Genomic DNA, 20,114 nt, shown 5'->3' on the forward strand with positions numbered 1-20,114 from the left:
GAGTTGTGCAGTCTTTCTGAAGTTCAAATAAATATCACATTATTCAACACCTTACTTATATTTATATCTATCACAGAATTACCTTTTATGTCTTTGTCTTAAACTGCTCCTGTGCAGAAATTCCTTGGGGATAGGGGACATGTCAGATGCTGCTGGGACATCACAGAGAGTTGAGGGAAGAGCTGTGATTGTTTTTAAACTGTTCAAATGTTCAACTTGTGTTTGTTGGCAAGAAACCTCTCTGTGCCTCTGAGTGTCACCAGTCCCTGAGCCCAGAGGACACAAACCTGATGAGTTGTGGTTCCCACTGCAGGGGCACTTGGACCTTGGCTCTGCACAGGAGAGCTCTTCATCCACTTTCCCCCTTTTCCTCCCTCTGGGCATGGAGGCAGCTCCTGACTTCAGCCTGTGACTCGTGTGGGCAAAGAGCAAATCTGGGCAGAATTGGGGCAGGGAGAGTTTGGGGGGACCTTGGGATCTGTGCTGGGCACAGAAGGTGTTTCCATTGCTCTGAGACTGTCTGCTGTGCAAAGGGGATTTAATAGCCAGCAGAGGAATGACTTTTGCATTTGATGGAGCTGTGCCTTCCCTTGCCTTTGTTGGCTGGCAATAAATGAACATCCCTCTGTGTCTGGGGCAGCTCCTTCTCCAAGGAAAGCAGGTGGGAGTTGGAGCCAAGGAGCTGAAACCTGCAGGTGCAGCCTGGGCTGGAGGGAGCTCAGATTTGCACAAGGCTGCTCTGAGTGCCAGGGCTTGGATGGGGGAAATGGTGGGGTGGGGGCAGGGACAGAGTCTGATGGATTGTCAGCCATAAATGGTCTTGATTTTCATATCTATTCAAGCTGCATGAGGAGGCACGTGGATTCAGTGTCCATTGGAGATTGCACATATCAATGTATTCATAGGGAAAAAAAACCTAAACAGGACCTAAAAAATGGTTTCTTCCTGCCTGTGTCAATAAAATACATTCACTTCAACTACACTACTGGAATCTACCTAATTAACCCCAAAAGATTTGAAAACTTAAATCAAATTATTCCCAGGGCTTCGCTTATTAAGGTGTTCTGAATGTTAATGAGCCCTGGGGCACTGAATTCCTGCACTGAAGAGCTGAAGGCTGCACAAGCCTCTGGAGCAGTAAAATTCAGCAGCAGCCTCCAAGTTGCTGAGGATGTCAGCAGCCCCCACTGAGGCCATCCCTGCCCAGAGACCCTGGGGGAATGGGCAGACAAGGAGAGGGTCCCTGGGGCTGGGGCAGCAGAACTCAGAGGCACCAGCGGCTCCAGCTGGGAAATGGAGTGTGGGATGGGGCTGTGAAAGCCCTGCCTGGGCTGTGCCAAGCAGGACACACAAGCCCTGACCCCCATCCCCCAAACAACTCTCTAAAGGAGACATTTAAAAGGAATTACAATTACTTGTGTACTGTGAATTGGATGCACTGGAAAAATACCAACAAGAGATTCTCAGGAGCTCCAAACAACAAAGCAGCCATTACTGGGAACTTTAGGAAATCAGAGAAACTTTGGCAAAGGGTTTAAGTTGATATTCAGTCAACAAAAAACACTTCTCAAAGCATTACTTTCCCCATTCAACCTCACAAACTCCAAGCCTCTTCAATTTAAGGTTAATCAAAATTTGCAGGAGGACAATAATAGAAGTAGACACAGAAAGAGAGGAAAAATAAGATATAGAGAAGCACACAGAGAGCTACCACCTCCTGGATTCCAGCAGTGTTCAGATGGAAATTCCAAGTGGAGTAGGGTCCAGTTGTGTGCTTGCCTTGTGATCAGCCTTAAATACCCCTTGGTGTTCCTGGGCCCTTCCCCCAGCTGGAACTTGGGGTCATTTGGTCACTCAGGAGCTGGGCTGGGGCTCCAGAGGTGGCTGTGGAGCATTGCCTGTGCTGTGCCAGGGCCTGGCAGACACTGCTGGGCTGGGACAGAGGCTCTGGGGGATTGGGGTTCCAGGGCAGGGCAGGGCTGGGGTTCTGGGGCAGGGTAAGGCTGGACCTGCCCCTTCCTCCCCCACACATGAAATGTTTCCAGCCAACAATCTCCTCCAGTCTGTCACAACAAGCAATGTTGGAGGTGGAACCCCAGTTCTGGCCATAGACACCTGGACAAGAAGGACAGTTCTTTTCCATAGGAAGGAAAGCCCAGAGCCCCAGTGTTCTGAAGGGAGGTGAGAGCCTCACTAGGCCAAGGCCAGCCAGAATTGTCAGTAATGGCAGATTTTTCTGGGACCAGCCTTTGGATATAGGGAATTTTGGAGGTAGAACCCCAATCTCAGCCATGGGCACTAGGAGAAGCTGGAAAGTTCTTTCCCATAGGAAGGAAAGCACGGAGCCTTCCCCAGTGTTTTGGGGACAGATGAGAGGTCACCCTCATGAAACCATTGCCAGCCAGACTTCTCATGGCAATATTCCTATGGGAGCAATCCCTGGATAAAAGGAAATTTGGAGGTGAAATCTGAATTCTGGCCATGTGTGCCTGGAGAAGAATGAGAGTTCTTTTCCATAACAAGGAAAGCACAGAGCCCCAGTGCTCCAACAGCTGAGGAGAGGCAGCCCTTGGAATTCCAACATCAGCCAGACCTGTCAGGTGGCCCCTGGGAGGCCAAGCCACCCAGACCTGGTCCATGTTCCCTCGGTTCCATGGGGTCCCACAGTGTCCCAATGGTCCCTCGCTTCCAGGAGGCCCTGAGGTGTCACAATGCCCCCTTGGTGACACCAGGCCCTGAAGGGTCCCAATGGTCTCCATGGTTCCATCAGGCCCCACAGAGTCATAATGGTCTCTGGGTCCATGAAGCCCCGCGGTGTCACCATGGCCCCTTGGTTCCATGGGCTCCAGTGGTGCCACAATGATCCCCTTGGTTCCATGAGGTGCCCACAGTGTCACAGGGATCTCCATGGGAAGGAAAGAACCGAGCTCCAGTGTGGCAGGGACAGCCACCAGAGGCCAAGGCCAGCCAGGCTTGATGGTACTGGCAGATTTTGGCTGGGAGCAACCCTTGGACATAGGGAATTTTAGAGGTGGAACCCCAATTTCAGCCATTTCTGTGTAGATAAGAAGGTTCTTTTCCATAGGACAGAAAGCACAGACCTTGTGTTTCAAAACAGAAGAGGAGAGAGGTGGCTCCTGAGAGGCTGAACCAACCAGACCTGTTTGTCCTGGCAGCTTTTATCATATGGAATTTGGGAGGAGGAATTTCAATTTTGACCATGGACCCCTTGAGAAGAAAGAAGGTTCGCTTCCATTCGAAGGAAGGCACAGAGCCCCAGTGTTTTGAGGCAGGTGAGAGGCAGCTCCCAAGAGGCCAAGGGCAGCCAGACCTGTCTGTCCTGGCAGCTTTCACTTGGGAGCAATCCTTGGATGTACAGAGTTTTGGAGGTGGAATCCCAGTTTTGGCCACGGGTGCCTGGTCAGGATGGAAGGTTTTTCCCTATAGAAATGAAAAACACAAAATCCAAGTGTTCTGGAAGAAGATGAGAGGTGGCCACCCTTAGGCCAAGCCAGCCAGGCCTGTCTCTCCTGATACTTTTCATCTAGGGGCTGTCCTTGGACACAGGGCATTTTGGAGGTGGAATCTCAATTTTGGCTATGGGTGCCTGGACAGGAAGAGGAGTTCTTTTCATTAGGAAGGAAAGCACAGAGCCCCATGTTTCAGAGGCACATGAATGCCAGCCCTCAGGAAGCCAAGGCCAGCCAGACTTGTCAGTCCTGGCAGCTTTTGTCTGGGAGCTATCCTTGGATATAGGGAATTCTGGAGGCAGATCCCGAGTTTTGGCCATGGGTGCCTGGTCAAGAAGGATGGTTTTTTCCCATAAGAAAGAAAAGCACATGGTTCCAGTGTTTGAAAGGCAGATGAGAGGTGGCCCCCGAGTGGCCAAGCCTGCCAGAGCTGTCTCTCCTGGCAGATTTAATCTGGAAACAATCTTTGCAGTTAAGAAAATTTGCAGAAGGAATCCCACTTTTGGCCATAGGCCCTTGGAGGAGAAGGACAGTTCTCTCCCATAGGAAGGAAAGCCCAGAGCCCCAGTGCTTCAGGGGCAGATGAGAAGCAGCCCTCAACATGCCAAGGTCAGCCAGACCTGTCAGGTGGTCACCAGGAGGCCCAGTCAGCCAGACCTGTTCCATGTTCCCTTGGTTCCATGGGACCCCACAGTGTCACAATGGTCTCCTTGGTTCTGCAGTGCCACAATGGCCCCGTGCTGCCATGAGCCCTTGCAATGTCACAATGGCTTCGTGGTTCCACAGAGCCCTGATGTGTCACAATGGCCCCTGGGCTCTGTGTGCCCTCGCTGTGTCACAGCGGCTCCTCTGTGACACTGCGGCTGCACAAGGTCACCATGGACCCTTGGTTCCTTGGGGTCTCTGAGTTCACAATGGTCTCCTTGATTCCATGAGGCAGCACAGTGTCACAATGGCCCCTTGGTTCCATGAGGATCTGGAGTGTCACAGAGGTTTGTGACATTTGTCCTTGCTGCCCCTCACATCCCCCTGCCCCACAAACAGCCCCGAGCCACCCGTGAGGGACAGGCCCTGCTGTGCCAGGCTGGGCTCAGGGCTTGGCCTTTCTGCTTCCCCCAGCCAGCCCAGGCCTTGCTCAGCATTGCAGTTCCCTGCTCTGAGCCTTGGGCTCCCTGCAATCCTGGCCTCAAGGATCTGCTCTCACCAGTCCCTGGGGAGCCTTTGGCAGTCCCTGCCCTCACTGGGGCCCAAGGGACTTGGAGTTTTGCTCCTGACTCTTTGAGCAGCTTCTTCAGCCTTCTCTCAGTGCCTGAGGGTTCTGGACTTCACCCCAAATCCTCCATGGGGATCATTAAAGAAAAGGAAGCCCTTAGGGGCGGTTTGTCTTTATTCAATCGTATGCAAGTCTCCAGGGCTTGTGCACCTGATTGGAGTCAGTTTAGAGTTCTTGTAAGGAGGAAGATTTCCAAGTGCACCTCATGACATTTTTTCTTTAGTCAAGTGAGTATTCTCTTATTTTCCAGTTCAGAGAAGAGCTGACAGAAGCATTCCCCAGGTGATCTTGATGCTGAAGGTCTCCTTAGGAGGTCTGGGCATGTAGAAGAATGAGTCCCCTGAGGGCTGACCCTGTTTGGACAAGCTGCTCCTCACCCCCAGCCTCACCATGTCTGACATCACCCACCTGGCACTGACATCCCTGTGCCCTGCAGCAGAACCTTGTCCCTGAGCTCTGCAGCTCCATGTCCCAGCCCATTGCACTGTGTCCCACCTGCTCTCCTCAGGGCTCTGCCTGCACACAGGCCCAGGAGAAGTTTTCCTCTTGGGAAGGAGAGAATGGAAAAGCCTGAGCAGGTTTCCTAAACAACAAACCCCACTCAGGAGCCACCTGCTCAGTACAGGCTGCCTGGAATGGTGTCACCTTTCTACAAGGGACAGTGTGACCAGAAATGATCTCTGGAAGCAGAATTCTCTGCGTCTCCCAGTTGAATTCTCTGTCCCACTCCTTTCCCTGGATCTCTGTTTCAGATGGAAGCTGCTGGTGCCATCCTCACCTTTAACCTCCCTCTGGAATGCAAACAGGTGTTCCCAGGTGTGTTAAGCAGGATTTGCTCAATGTTTCTATAAATCTTTTGTGTCCCCCTGGAAGGAAGGGGCCATTTTGGCACTGAAGGGGTGATGTGGAAGCAAGGAGTCAATTGTGACCCTGGGGTCCCATGGAACCAAGGGGCCATGGTGACACAGCAGGGCCATGTGGATCCAGTGGTCCATTGTGACACTGTGGATCCAAGGAGACCATGGAGACACCCCCAGAACCTCATGGAACCAAGGAGTCCATGGTGACCCAGCGGGGCTGCATGGAGCCAATGGTCCATGGTGACACTGCCCATCCAAGGAGGCCATTTGGACACTGCAGAAGCTCATGGAGCGAGGTGGCCATTGTGACACTGAAGAACTTCATGACACCAAATATCCATGGGGACACAGCAGGGCATCATGGAACCCAGGAACGGCTGTTGGCAGTGCGGAAACTCCTGGAACCAGGGGCCGTTGTGGCACTGCAGCACCAACACAGCTACTGCACCTTGTCCCCTGCCCTGCACAGCTCCTTGGGAGGCACGGCAGGAGCAGCACCCCGGGAGCCTCAGGAATGCCCCTCTGGGATCCGTGGCACACACTCCCAGGGGTTGGAATTCCAGTTCCCAGCCAGGAAATGATGTTCCTGCCCTTGAAGGCAAAGCTCTTATGGAAGAGCCAAAAGCCAAGTGGAGCAAGATCCTACAGTGACATTTCACTGCCAGCCATCATAACTTCACCCATGGTTGTTGTAGCTCATGGATTGGGAATTAAATCAGGGCAGGGTCTTTGGTGGGAGCTGCCCTGGGTCCAGGGAGACACAGAGAGAGAGAAACAGAGCAGGCAAAGGAAGGCAGGAGAGAAAGAAGGTGTTTTGGTTTGGAATGACAGGTGTCTGCTAAGGAAGGCAGGGGCCTCCCCTGAAATGGAAAAATGTAGATTCTTTCTTTCTGAATTGTTATAAATTTGAAATAAAGGGGGGGCTCTCAGGTGAAAATACGGGAGCAGGAATAACAGCTCTTTATTAGGGAAGAAAATGAAAATATGAACAATGCAGTGAACCAAAACAACACTGAGAGAGCCAGAATACAACCTGACACTCTGTTGGACAGGGTGTTGGCTGCAGTCCAATTGGAATGGTGGCTGCAGTCCTCCTGCAGTGTCAGGTGTGATTCTGTTGGAGAAGTGATCCTGTAGAAAATGGTGTCTTCTTCTGAAGAGGAAGAGGCAGCTGTTCCTCTGAGAAATCCAGCCCAGAAAAAGCTTTGTTGGTGGGCCAGAATCTCAAGACTAGATGCAGGTAGGAATGCTTGGCTCCTCCCTCTGGGCGGAGCAGCTCACAATGGGATGTTACAGTTCTTATCAGTCATGCAGTGACATTCAATAGCCCATTATCAGCAGATGTCTCCCCTGAGGGAGGATTGATTGTGGAAGAGATAAGGAAAAACTGCCCACTTAACACAGGACTACTGCCATACAGATGTCAAATAGAACACATCTTACTTTTCAGTCTGGGGCAGGAGGTCACAAACAAAATCAGCTGAGAAGGTGGCACTCTGAAAAGCAAACCAGAACTGACAGAAAATGAATGGGACAGAAAACAATAATTCTGATAGTTTTATTTATAATCAAAATAAATCACAACCACCCAGCCCCACACAATCCTGACCCCACAACCTCAAATTTGGATCTTACTTCTCTCAATCTCCTTCCAACCCCATCTCACCCTAGAGGCTGTGGAATTGAGTAATTTTGGCATGGGACTGAGATGGGAACCAGCCATTTTGAGGTGGGATTGAGCCATTTTGGGGTAAGATTGTGGGGTTCCAATGGGATTGCATAATTTTGAGGTGACAGAGCAATCCACCTTAGCTTTTGGAGTGCAAACATATGGAGAATACTACCAGATATCCCCCAAGAACCCACAAATCCTCCAGAATACGTTGCCAAACCATAAATCCTATTTCTGATACCGCTTAAATGGTGGGACTTTTGACATCTCTGATCAATACTCTTTTTAGCCATTTTTCAGGTGTTTTTAAATGATAAAGACAAATCAGAAGAAAATTAGGACCAAACCAAAACCAGAGATCCCTTGAGCATCCCCTGAGCACTGGACAAAACAAACTCAGCAGAAATTAAACTTAACCCTACATAAAATGCCTTGAGGAATATTTGCTCTTCCCACAAGTCTCTTGTGATGGAAACACAGACAAATCCCAAACATTAATAAACCACCAACAGAAGCAATTCTGTGGCAATTCCAAATTCCATCACTTCCAGCACAGCTCTACCTCAGATGCTGGCAGGTTCCAAAAAAGAAATATGGAAATTTGGCCCAATACAGATTATTAAAAGGAAGGGAAAGCTCTGTGGAGCTGTCACAAAGGTGACGGGAACGAAGAAAATAATGATTCTCATATTTGGAAAAGCCCCCAAGCCTGTGAATTCACTAATTATTCAGGAGTTTAGCTACTTGAGCTGGGCTTCTTGTAGGACTTTAGTAGCCTTGTGTTCCTCACCTTGGGGTGACTGATCCTGGTCAGTTTCACTCGTATGATTTGCTCCGTTTCCTCCAGTGACTTTAACGAACTTTTCAGGGAAGGACAGGAATATATTTTCTTTACACTGGCCACCCGCAACAGCCATTTTCCTCATAAGTTCTCCCAAAAGTTGCTCAGAGGAAGCTGTATCCAAGTTTCTAAGAGTTCCTCCAGAAAGAGGGAGAACCTCCTCATAGGAGGGAATCAGGCTGTTGTCAAAGGCACTTGGGATCAGAAAACAGTGCCCTGAACTCACTGTGCAAAATAATGTTGCAAGATGGTTAATAAAATTGTTGGAGAGATGCCTCTGCCCCAATTAAGGTGCAAAGGTCACCAAATTTAAGTGGATTTTATTGAACAGTAAAAGTGAGGTAGAGAGAGAGACGGAAAGAAAGAGAAAAGGGGGGAGAACAAGGGAGTGACAGGGACAGAGATCTCCCCCTGGGACAGGGCAAGTGTGACATTGTCCCCTGTGTGCGTGTCCTTCCCAGGGTGGGGGTTTTACACCGGAGCCAGTTTGGGTAAGGGGGGTGGTGTTCACCCCCCACCCCGAGCAGGGATGGCCTCACTGTTTCAGGTTACAATGTCAGATGTAACCAAAAGTGTTTTCAGTCACCATCTTCATAAACTGTTATCAACAGGTGGGGCAGTGTTCTTTATCTCTTCCATGGCTCAGCCCTGATAACGCCCTCCAGGGGCCATCTTCTGTTAATGGGCCATTGAGTGTCACTGCAGGGCTGATAAAATTACATCATCCCATTGTGGGATGCTCCGCCCAGGGGGAGGAACCAAGCATTCCTACCTGGATATAATCTCACCCTTGCAACACCACGACCACCTTGCCTACTGCATTCCCAGAGGACAAGAGCTCCATAACCACCTCTGGACCTTCAGAGGAAGACCAGACCCTTCTACAGGATCACCGCTTTGACAGAATCACGTTCATCACTCCAGCCGGACTGCAGCCACCATTTCATCAGACTGCTACCACCACCCTGAGCAACGGGGTGTCAGGTTATATCCTGACTCTGTCAGATTAAGCCAGTGTTTCTGTATCATTGCCTTGATCTTAATTTTCTTACTCCATTGTCATTCTGGCTTAGACTCTCCCCCTGGTTTGCCTTCAAACCGGTACAAAACTCACTGTGCTCATACCTTGTTTTCCTCCCAAAACAGAATTTCCCATACCCAAATCTTCATGAAATGGAGGAGGAGTCTGTGAGGAAGAGGAAGGTGCCCTGGGACATTCAGGCAGTTGAGGAGGAAGTCAGTGCCCCTTTCCCCCTCTCTCCTGTTCCATCTCCCGGCCCAGCCTGGACCCCGGCTGCAGGACAGCCCCGCTGCCGATGCTCTGCTCACGGGGATGCACTGGGGGGATCTCCTTGCCCTTCCCTGTGGCACGGAGGCAAATCCCATCCTCTCCTTGTCCTTCCTACCCCAGAGCAGGAGCTGATGATGGAGACGAGGAAGGACAAATCCCTGCAGCAGAACCTCATGGAAGAGGCCGATTTGAGCAACTCCACAGTGCAAGAATCCAACAGGGAGGAAAAGCCCCGGACTTCCCACACAAGGAGGGGCTGGAAACCCAGCCCAGGGTGCTCTGAGGAGGAAAGACCCACTCTGGGTCAGGAAGGTGGGCAGAGTTTCAGCCAGAGCTCAGAGCTGGTGGTCCCTGAGCAGCACCTTGATGGGGAGAAGCCCTACAAGTGCTTGGAGTGTGGGAAGAGCTTCAGGCAGAGCAACAACCTGATCCGCCCACCAGATGATCCACACTGGGGAATGGGCCTATGAGTGTGGGGAGTGTGGGAAGGGCTTCGGCTGGAGCTCAGAACTCATCACCCACCAACGCATCCACACTGGGGAGAGGCCCTACGAGTGTCCCGAGTGTCAGAAGAGGTTTCACAGCAGCTCTGCTCTCCTTGTACATCAGCGGATTCACACGGATGAGAGGCCCTTCCGCTGCCCCGACTGCGGGAAGGGCTTCAAGCACAACTCCAGCCTCACCGTGCACCGGCGCATCCACACTGGGGAGAGGCCCTACGAGTGTCCCCAGTGTGGGAAGAGCTTCTCACAGAGCTCTGACTTGACCAGACACCAATGGAGGCACCAGTAAGGGAAACGCTGGGATTTCCCCGAGTGTGGGAAGAGCTTCGTGCTCTGCTCCAGCTCCATCCCCCGCTGGAGAACCCACATTTGGCATAGCCCTGGTGACCCACATTCCCTGTGATCCATGTTGGGAACACATCTGGCTGCTTCTCCTTTTGCTTTGGTCCTAATTTTCCTCTGATTCATCTTTATTCTTTAAAAACAGCCAAAACAGGGTTAAATTAAAGAAATTGATCAAAAATATCTGAAGTGCCACCATTTCACAGGCGTTTGAGGGGGAATTTAGGATCTGGGTTGATTTCCCCTGTTGCTAAGAGGCAGGAATTTGATCTCACCTTTTTTTGTTGCCAATAATTCCTCCCTTGACCCAAACCCTAACTCCACCCCTGGGATACCCTATACAAACCCCATGGCCCTGCCTTTGCCCTGTCTTTCAGGGGTCAGAAATGGATTCTGGGGCTTTGTTAAACCAAGACCTGTCTCATTTGTTCCTGCCGCCAGCGGCTGCACCCTCCCTGAACGCCATGAACTCAACTTCTGGAGGATTTGTAGGTTCTGGGGTGATTTGGGGCAGTGTTCTCCATCTCTTTGCATTTCAAAAGCCAAGAGGGATGAATCTGTCACCAAAAAACCACTCAATCCCACTGAAAACAACAGAATTTTAACCTATAAAGGCACAATCCCACCTCAAATTGCTTGTTCCCACCTCAAAAAAACTCAATCCCACACAAAGCTCACTCAATTCCACAGCTGCCAGGGTGAGATGGGGTTGGGAGGAGACTGGGAGAAGTGGGATCTCAGTTTGGAGCGGTGGGATGGGGATTGTGTGAGGCTGGGTGGCTGGGATGTATTTGATAGCAAATAAAATGTTCAGAGTTACTGATTTCTGTCCCATTCATTTTCAGTCAATTGTGTTTGCAGAGTGGCTCCTTCTCAGCTGATTAAATTCCTATAAAAATCTCTTTTATAAAATCATCTAACCCAACAATCCAAAAACTAATATCCATATAAAACCACCCATCTGCAATTAAGTTTTTCGAAAATAATTTAAATTTTTTAGCGTACTTAAAGATGTTATTAAAGTTTAATTATTTGCTTAAAATGTATGACAAATTATAGTGGTGTAGTTTTTTGTGTTTAGTAAATTTGTGATATAATTGTTTTACTGAGGTTTGTTAGATTGTATCCTAGTTTGTTTGGATATTTTTTAATCTAAAGTCTATTAGATAATGAGTTAAAACTTTTGAAAAGGTATTTCTTGGTATATAATTTATTTATTTATATTTATTGGTAATGTTACATTTATAATTATAGTTGTTTTGGGTTAAATCATTATTGGAGTATTGTAAGTAAGAGTTGAAATACTTATTTCTTTTTAAATTTAATTATAATTTATTGATTTCTAATTTTATTGTAATTTGTTGAGAGGATAGGAAGGAAATTCAAAGTCAGGAACATTTTTTCCTGGCCAGGAACGGGAATTCCAGATCCTGGGAGTGTGTCGTGGTTTAACACAGAAGGAAGAGGGTCAAGCCAGTCAGTGATTGGGGTTGGACATTGGCACTTGGGGTGACCAATTGAGGCTGGACACGCCTCTGAGATCACAGAGGGGTTAAAAGCAGAATTCCCAGGAGAACTCGCTCTCTTTGGTTCCGGTCAGGGTGCAGTGCAGCCTCTCCCCTGCCCGGCCCGTGGCTGGCTGGGGCAGGGGAAGCCCCACGGCCTGACTGAGGTAAGGCCGAAGGGTGCAGGGGCTGGAACCGGGCTGGCTCCCTGCAGATGAAGGGTGGAGGAAAATCTGGGATGTCTGCGTTCCCCCCGCCAGAGTCTCTGTGGAGAGAGAGAGAAAGAGACAGCAAGAGCCGGGGCGGGGAGTGGGATGTGCCCAGCGTGGGAGCTGGAGGTCTGGGCAGAGAGCCTGGCCAGCTGGCCAGGGAATTTGGACTTTTAACCCCTTCTTGGATGATGAAAGCTTTGTCAAATATTATTCCTCCTCGATTTGAAAGAGAAGAAATGAGACAGTCTGGGGCCTGAGATGTAAGAAGGAGAAATTCTAGGTGGGAGGAGATGATGGAGTGGTTTTTGGCTAGACTTTCTCTTGTTAGCCATAGACTGAACCAATTTTCTCGTCCAAGAGTGAGACTGTATTTTAGGAGGATGCATGGTGAGGCAAGAGACCTGTTTCAGCAGCTGAGAAAAAGACAGGAGTGCAGTGAATAGAGAAGAGTTGAGGAGGGTTGTGGTGATGCCCCCTGTCTTCAGAGAAGAAGAAGATCTCTGTTCTTGGACCCTCGGCCCCAGGTGGAAATGGGGCGGGACTGCGGTCCCAAAAATGAAAAACTGAACTGTTGTTTTTTTTTTTTTTTTGCCCTCTTGGCAGAGCATCCTTGAAAAGAAAAATCCTAAGAGCAGTCTGTCCATGGAGCAGTCTGTCCATGCGTGGTGGTGAGAGCACTGTGACATGGAAAGGAGAGTGTCACACTGGCAGATTCTCTCCAGGCGGTGCCATGTGTGACATGGAAACACAAGAGGTGGCAGCTGTGTTTCCTGGGGGTCTATGGCACAGGAGAGACTCCTCTCTCCCTCGATGGACAGAGTATTGATCCTCTGAAGGGTGGGAACCTGATTGGGAGTCCAAGTTGTGTCCCACTGTCGTTTGTTGGAATTGGGGGGAGCGAGGAGTGTTTTGGGAGGTTTTAATTTTGGATTTAATTTTTTCTTGCCTTTTAATTTTATAGTAGTAGTAGTTTAATAAAGTTTCTACTTTGTTATTGAGCTTGGGCCTACTCTGCTCTGTTCCTGATTGCATTTCACAGCAATCATTTGTGGGGTTGCATTTTTATGGGGGCACTGGCATTGTGCCAGTGTCAAACCATGACACAGGGGCCACCTGACAGGTCTGGCTGATCTTGGAACATTGAGGGCTGCCTCTCATCAGCCCCTGGAGAACTGGGGCTCTGTGCTTTCCTTCCTATGGAAAAGAACCATCCATTTTTCCACGTGTCCACAGCCAAAATTTATACTCCCCCTGAAAAATTCCCTATATGCAAGGGTTCTCCCAGACAAAAGCTGCCAGGACAGACAGCTCTGGCTGGCCTTGGCCTCTGGTGGTCACCTCTCATCTCAAGGAAGCCTTGAGGAAAATATTTGAACAGGTTTGGCTGCTGAACATCAATGAGTCTCTCATCCTCTGAAAAATTCAGACGCTCTTCTGATAAAATGTGTATTTTTTTTCTCATTGTGCATTATGTGTGAAATATAATTTTCAGAAAAAAAAATTACATTGATCACTCTCCCAGTGTAATCTGACACAAACCACCTCATCTACATATGGATCCAGGTCACCTGTATAAACAAACACAATAAGGAATCCACCAGGAATTATTTGTCTCTGCTCCCACCTGTCACATCTCCTCTGGAGCTGGAGGTGCAGCCCCAGCACTTGGGAGGGCTCAGGGGGTCACAAGCTCAGCTCCCACACAGAGAACATGCGGACCCTGGGGTGCTCTTCCTGGCCCTGCCCGCTCAGCCAGGCTGAGATGGACACTGATGGTTTCTGTGCCAGGCTCTTCCAGCCCAGCCCAGCTCCCTGCAAGCTCTGCCAGCTGCCCTGAGCTCTGGGCAGCACCAAGGGCCTCTCCCCAGCACAGCCCAGCCGGCTCTGGCCCCACAGCTCTGCTCAGGCCAGGCTGCTCTGGGAATGGAGCAGCTGAGGAATGGAGTCACATCCAGGGGTGTCCCCAGGGCTCAGCACTGGGGCCAGGTCAGTGAAATCTCTTTATTTCTGGTCTGGATGAGGCCATCGAGGGCACCCTCAGTCAGTTCCCAGGTGAGCCCAGGCTGGGTGGGAGTGTGGCTGTGCTGGAGGGCAGGAAGCTCTGCAGAGGGATCTGGACAGGCTGGAGCCATGGGCCCAGGACAATGGGATGAGGTTCACCAAGACCAAGGGCCAGGTCCTGCCCTGGGCTCACAACCACCCCAAATCCCTGGCCGTGCCCTGCTCCTGATCCCCACAGCCTGTCCTGTTTCCTTCATCCCTGCATTGCCAGGGACTTTCTGGGACAAGGGAGCTCTGCTCTGGGGATGGAGGGAGCTCCAAGTGCCACCACTGGAGTGGGAACCACAACTCATCAGGTTTGTGTCCTTTGGGGATAAGGAACTGGTGAGACTCAGAGGCACAGAAAGTTTCTCTTCATGGCCAACAGACCACAGTTGAACAGGACACAATTTAATGACAATCACTCTCCTCCCTGAGCTATGTGCAATGTTCCAGCTATGTCTGATGAGTCCACCATCCACAAGTGATTTCTATACTAAAATTATTTTAGACACTTGGTTCTGTGATAGATATAAGCACAATTAAGTTCTTGTATCAGGCTGCTCATTCTGGAGTGGGGGAAAAACAGCTCAAACAATTCCTGATTTGCAAAGCTGTCAGTGGTTGATGGAGAAGGGAGGTCAGGCTGCTTTTGGTGTTGAGGAAATGCTGAAACCAGCCTGACTCATTTCATCTCCTCCTGGCCTGGCTAAACTCCCCTCTTTCCCCTTCCACCCATTGCCTTCTGTCTCCCACCAGGCCCCCCGGTGAAGAGCCTGGCTCTGTTTTATCCATCCCCTCCTCGCTGGCACTGCCAGGCTGGCATGAGGAGCCCCTCAGCATTCCCTGCTCCAGGCTGGACAAGCCCAGCTCCCTCAGCCTCTGCTCACAGCCCAAGGGCTCCAGCCCCGCCTTGGAGGCCCTTCCCTAACCCTGCTCCAGCTGCCAGACATCTTTCCTGCCCTGGGAAACCCAAGCCAGGCCACAGGGACCTGGATAATCCATGTCCTTGATGTCCTGGTCACACAGCCCTGGCCCCTTGTCCCCATGTCAGGCTCTGGGGTGGATCCTGTGGAACATCCTTTGGTGGAGGCTGTGGCTCCAGGGGGACCAGGGGGATGCCGGGGGACAGGGACCCTGCTGGGCATGAACAGCATTGGACCTGTTGGGAGAAACTCTGAGGGGGAGCTGGGGCAGAGTGACCAACCCAGTGACCTCACAGAGCCCTCCTGGGATGTCACACAGCCCCTCTGTGATGTCACAGCCAGCTCTGTAATGTCACAGAGACTGTCTTTGATGCTGTAGCTGCCCAATGGCCTCAGATAACCCACTCTGTGATGTCACAGCCCACTCTGTGACCTCATGTCACCAGATGATAAATTGTCTCCACCAGCTGAGCTGACGCCTGGAGCTTGTTCTCCAAAACCCCAGGCCCATGGAAACCACACAGTGCCCATTGTGGGAGAAGGGGAACTGGAAGTTCACCAGCCTCAGTGTCCTGCCAGCTCAGCCAGGCCCACGGGAACATTGGGGTCCACGACCACCAGGGACCACCAGAGAGACCCCCAGGACAGAAGAACACATGGGTAAAGGGGAGGGGAAATATGTTAATGATTCTGGGGAAATGATTATCAGATGTGTGTTTAGTCCAGGACAATCAATGAATATGTGTGCAAAATACAGAACATGAACAGAAACTTTCCTGCACTCAGCATGCTCGGCTTTGGGAGGAGCTGTCCCCTGTACATCCAGCTGAATAAAGAATGCAGCTTCTTAATGCTGCACTGGTGTTAAGGAGTTTTCTGTTTTACCGAATTTTTGGTAACACTCCACTCCCAAGGAAAGCTCTGTCGCCTGCTGTTCACAAACAGAGAAGGGCTGGTGGCAGATGTGGGGGTCGGAGGCTGCCTGGGGCACAGGGACCATGAAATAATCAAGTTTTCAATGATCTGTGAAAGAAGGAGGGGCAGCAACAAAACTTCCACACTGGAATTAGGAAGGGCAGACTTTGGCCTATTTAGGATGTAGATTTGGGGGAGTACCAAATCAGGTACTGATTTTTTTTAATGGGAAGCAACCCTTAAAAACAAAGGGGAGCAGGAGGGATGGACACATTTCAAGAAAATAATCTTAAGGGGGAAGTAGCAGCCTGTCCCAGTGTGGCAAAAGATGAGCTGGTGAGGAAAATGACTGTCCTGGCTGCCCATGGAGCTTTTGCGGGAACTCAAGGGAAGGAAGAAGGTGCATTAACTTTGGACAGAATTTCAGGCAACTTAGGAATTCTTTAAGGATGTTGTTAGGTCATGCAGAAATAAAAAGAAAAAAGGTGAAAACTCAATTAGAGCTTAACCTAGCCACTTCTGTGAAAAATAATAAAAAATGTTTCTATGAAATATTTGTAGCAAAACATGGGATAAGGAGAACCTCTACTCTTTATTGGAGGCACTGGAGAAATATAGGAACTAAAGATAAGGAAAAGCCCAAACTACTTAACACCTTGTTTGTATCAATTTTCAATATTAGGACAGGTTGTCCTCAGGACAAGTTTTCTCCTGAGCTGGTAGATGGGCTCAGGGAGTAGAACAGCCCCCTGTAATCCAGGAGGAAGCAGCTGGTGACCTGCTGAGCCACTCAGATGCTCACAGGTGTATGGGATGGGATGGGATCCATCCTAGGGGGATGAGGGAGCTGGTGGATGAGCTCCCCAAGCTGCTCCCCATCATTTACCATCAGTCCTGGCTCACCAGGGAGGTCCCAGAGCACTGGAGGTGCCAGTGTGAGCCCATCCCCAGGAAGGGCTGGAAGGAGGATCTGGGGAACTCCAGGCCTGTCAGCCTGACCTCGGTGCCCGGCAAGGTTATGGAACAGATCACCTTGAGTGCCACCACAGGGCACCCACAGGATGGCCGAGGGGTCAGAGCCAGCCAGCGTGGATTTAAGAGGGGCAGGTCCTGCCTGAGCACCCTGATCTCCTTTTGTAACCAGGTGACCCACCTGTGGATGTGGGAAAGGCTGTGGATGTGTCCATCTGGACTTCAGCAAAGCCTTTTACACTGTCTCTGACAGCATTCCCTGGAAAAGCTGCAGCCCACAGCTTGGGCAGGTTCCCTCCTGGCTGGGAGATGGAAGAGCTGGCTGGAGGCTGGGCCCAGAGAGGGGTGGGGATGGTGCTGCACCCAGCTGGTGTCCAGTCCCTGGTGCTGTCCCCAGGGATCTGTGTTGGGCCCAGCCCTGTTTAACATCTTCACCGATGATCTGGGTGAGGGGATCGAGCCCACCATCACCAAATTTGCAGGTGACACCAAGCTGGGTGTGAGTGTGGATCTGCTGGAGGGCAGGACAAGAAGACACAGCCTTCAGCTGCACCAGGGGAGGTTTAGGCTGGACAAGAGGAAGAAGTTCTTCACAGAAAGGGTGAGTGGGCATTGGAGTGGGCAGGCCAGGGGGGAGGTGGCACAGTCACTGTCCCTCTCCAGTGGCACTCAGTGGCATGGTCTGGGTGACAAGGCGGTATTAGGGCATTGGTTGGACCTGATGATCCCAAAGGTCTTTTCCAGCCTATTTGATTCTGTCATTCTGTGATGATTGGGACACTCTGGGGCCATTGTGACCCTGCAGGGCCTCGTAGAACTAAGAGGACCATGGTGACACTGTACAGCCCCATAGAACCAGGGCTCCACTGTGGTGCTCTGGGGCCCAATGGAACCAGGGAGTCCCCGTGACACTGGGTCCTGGTGGAACCACAGAGGCCATGGTGACACTGCGGGGCCTCGTGTAACCGAGGGGTTTCACCACTGTGACACTGCGAAACCAAGGAGAGCATTGGGAGAGTCAAGGGCCCAGTGGAACCAAGAGGCCCTTCTGACACTGCGGGGCCTCATGGAACCAAGGGGACATTGTGACACTGCAGGACCTTGTGTAACCAAGGGGCCACTGTGACACTCTGGGGCCTCCAGGAATCTGGAAGGCCCTTGTGACACTGTGTGGCCTCGTGGAAACAAGGAGTCCATTGTGACACTGAGGGGACTTGTGGAACCACAGAGAGCATTGTGACAATGTGGGACCTCATGTAACCATGGGGCCTTTGTGACACCCTGGGGCCCCATGGAACCAAGGGGCCACTGAGAAACTGCGGCACCAATGAGAACATTGTGACACTGTGAAGCCCCATGGAACCAAAGAGTCCATTGTCACATTTTGGGGCCCCATGGAACCAAGGAGACCAGTGTGACAGTGCAGGGCCTGGTGCAACCAAAGGGACATTGAGACGCTGAGGGGCCCCTTGGAACCAAGGACATCTTTGCAGATGACACCAAGCTGGATGTGGGTGTTGATCTGCTGGAGGGTAGAAGGGCTCTGCACAGGGCCTTGGAAACGCTGGATCCAGGGCCCAAATATTTCAAGGTGAGGTTTAACAAGTCCAAGTGCCGGGTCCTGCACTTTGGCCACAACAACCCCAGCAGCGCTACAGGCTGGGGACAGAGGGGCTGGACAGCAGCCAGGCAGAAAGGGACCTGCAGGGACTGATGGACAGCAGGCTGGACATGAGCCAGCCGTGTGCCCAGGTGGCCAAGAAGGCCAATGGCTCCTGGCCTGGATCAGGAATGGTGTGGCCAGCAGGAGCAGAGCTGCTGTGCCAGCCCTGATCTGCCCCCAGCTCTGCACACAGACATTGCTGCTGCAGCTCCAGAGAAGGCAGCAAAAGGGCATCTCTGCAGAAAACTGCTGGGAGATCCTTTAGTTCCTTGAAAGCCACCGAGAGCACAGCCCCTCATTGACACAGTCTGTGGGCACAGGGAAGGTGAAGAGAAACAAAATGAGAAATGGCACAATGACATTTCTTTCTAATGTAGAAAACATTAAAATGTAAAAGAAAGAAAAAGAACCTCCAAAATTAAACCAACAATAAGTATCAAAGATGACTTTTATTACAAGTGATTTGTAGAAATTGGCCAGCAGTTTAATGTTCCTGAAAGCATCCAGTCATCAGTGTCCACACTGCAGACTTGAGCTCCTGGTTCCTCAGGCTGTAGATGAGGGGGTTCAGGGCTGGAGGCACCACCGAGTACAGAACTGACAGGGCCAGATCCAGGGATGGGGAGGACATTGAGGGGGGCTTTAGGTAGGTAAATGCACCAGTGCTGATAAACAGAGAGACCACAGCCAGGTGAGGGAGGCAGGTGGAAAAGGCTTTGTGCCGTCCCTGCTCAGAGGGGATCCTCAGCACAGCCCTGAAGATCTGTACATAGGAGAAAACAATGAACACAAAACAACCAAATGCCAAACAGACACTAACAGCAAGAAACCATTGTTCCCTGAGGTGGGATTTGGAGCAGGAGAGCTTGAGGATCTGGGGGATTTCACAGAAGAACTGGCCCAGGGCATTGCCATGGCACAGGGGCAGGGAAAATGTATTGGCTGTGTGCAGCAGAGCATTGAGAAAGGCACTGGCCCAGGCAGCTGCTGCCATGTGGGCACAAGCTCTGCTGCCCAGGAGGGTCTCGTAGTGCAGGGGTTTGCAGATGGACACGTAGCGGTCATAGCACATGATGGTCAGGATGGAAAGCTCTGCTGAGATGAAGAAGAGAAAGAAAAAGAGCTGTGCAGCACATCCTGTGTAGGAGATGGTGCTGGTGTCCCAGAGGGAATTGTGCATGGCTTTGGGGACAGTGGTGCAGATGGAGCCCAGGTCGCTGAGGGCCAGGTTGAGCAGGAAGAAGAACATGGGCGTGTGCAGGTGGTGGCCGCAGGCTACGGCGCTGATGGTGAGGCCGTTGCCCAGGAGGGCAGCCAGGGAGATGCCCAGGAAGAGGCAGAAGAGCAGGAGCTGCAGCTGCCGCGTGTCTGCCAGTGCCAGCAGGAGGAAGTGGCTGATGGAGCTGCTGTTGGACATTTGCTGTGGCTGCACGTGGGCACCTGGTCATGGAGAAAGGGCAGTGACAAGTCAGGAGAGGCTGATCGGAGCCAAACCTGGGCCATTCCCTGCAGACTGTCCTGCTGGGACTCCTCCATGCTTTTGCCTGCTTTGGGAAAACCTTTGTCTGCAATCAGAGCACAATCACACTTCTGGTTCACCCTGAGATAAACCAGACCTTGCCCAGAGCA

At 51.0% G+C, this 20,114-nt stretch overlaps 3 protein-coding genes across 3 annotated transcripts in view; 1 reads left to right on the forward strand and 2 right to left on the reverse strand.

Annotated features, from left to right (window-relative positions):
- The window catches only part of LOC140680909 (uncharacterized), a 692,735-nt gene that overhangs the window by 518,436 nt on the left and 154,185 nt on the right, over window positions 1-20,114 (forward strand). The window lies entirely within an intron of this gene.
- The window catches only part of LOC100226816 (uncharacterized), a 1,189,242-nt gene that overhangs the window by 13,177 nt on the left and 1,155,951 nt on the right, over window positions 1-20,114 (reverse strand). The gene's annotated exons all lie outside the window — the stretch shown is intronic.
- On the reverse strand, window positions 18,970-19,902 carry LOC140680954 (olfactory receptor 14J1-like). The gene has a single exon (XM_072919845.1). The coding sequence runs from the start codon at window positions 19,900-19,902 to the stop codon at window positions 18,970-18,972; it is 933 nt and encodes a 310-aa protein (XP_072775946.1).

Source organism: Taeniopygia guttata, chromosome 30, assembly GCF_048771995.1.
Source record: "Taeniopygia guttata chromosome 30, bTaeGut7.mat, whole genome shotgun sequence".
In the NCBI taxonomy this organism is placed as follows: Eukaryota; Metazoa; Chordata; class Aves; order Passeriformes; family Estrildidae; genus Taeniopygia; species Taeniopygia guttata.

What these genes read in the sequence shown, in the direction of transcription:
- LOC140680954 (XM_072919845.1), bottom strand. Translation starts at nt 19,902, where the DNA reads ATGTCCAACAGCAGCTCCATCAGCCACTTCCTCCTGCTGGCACTGGCA.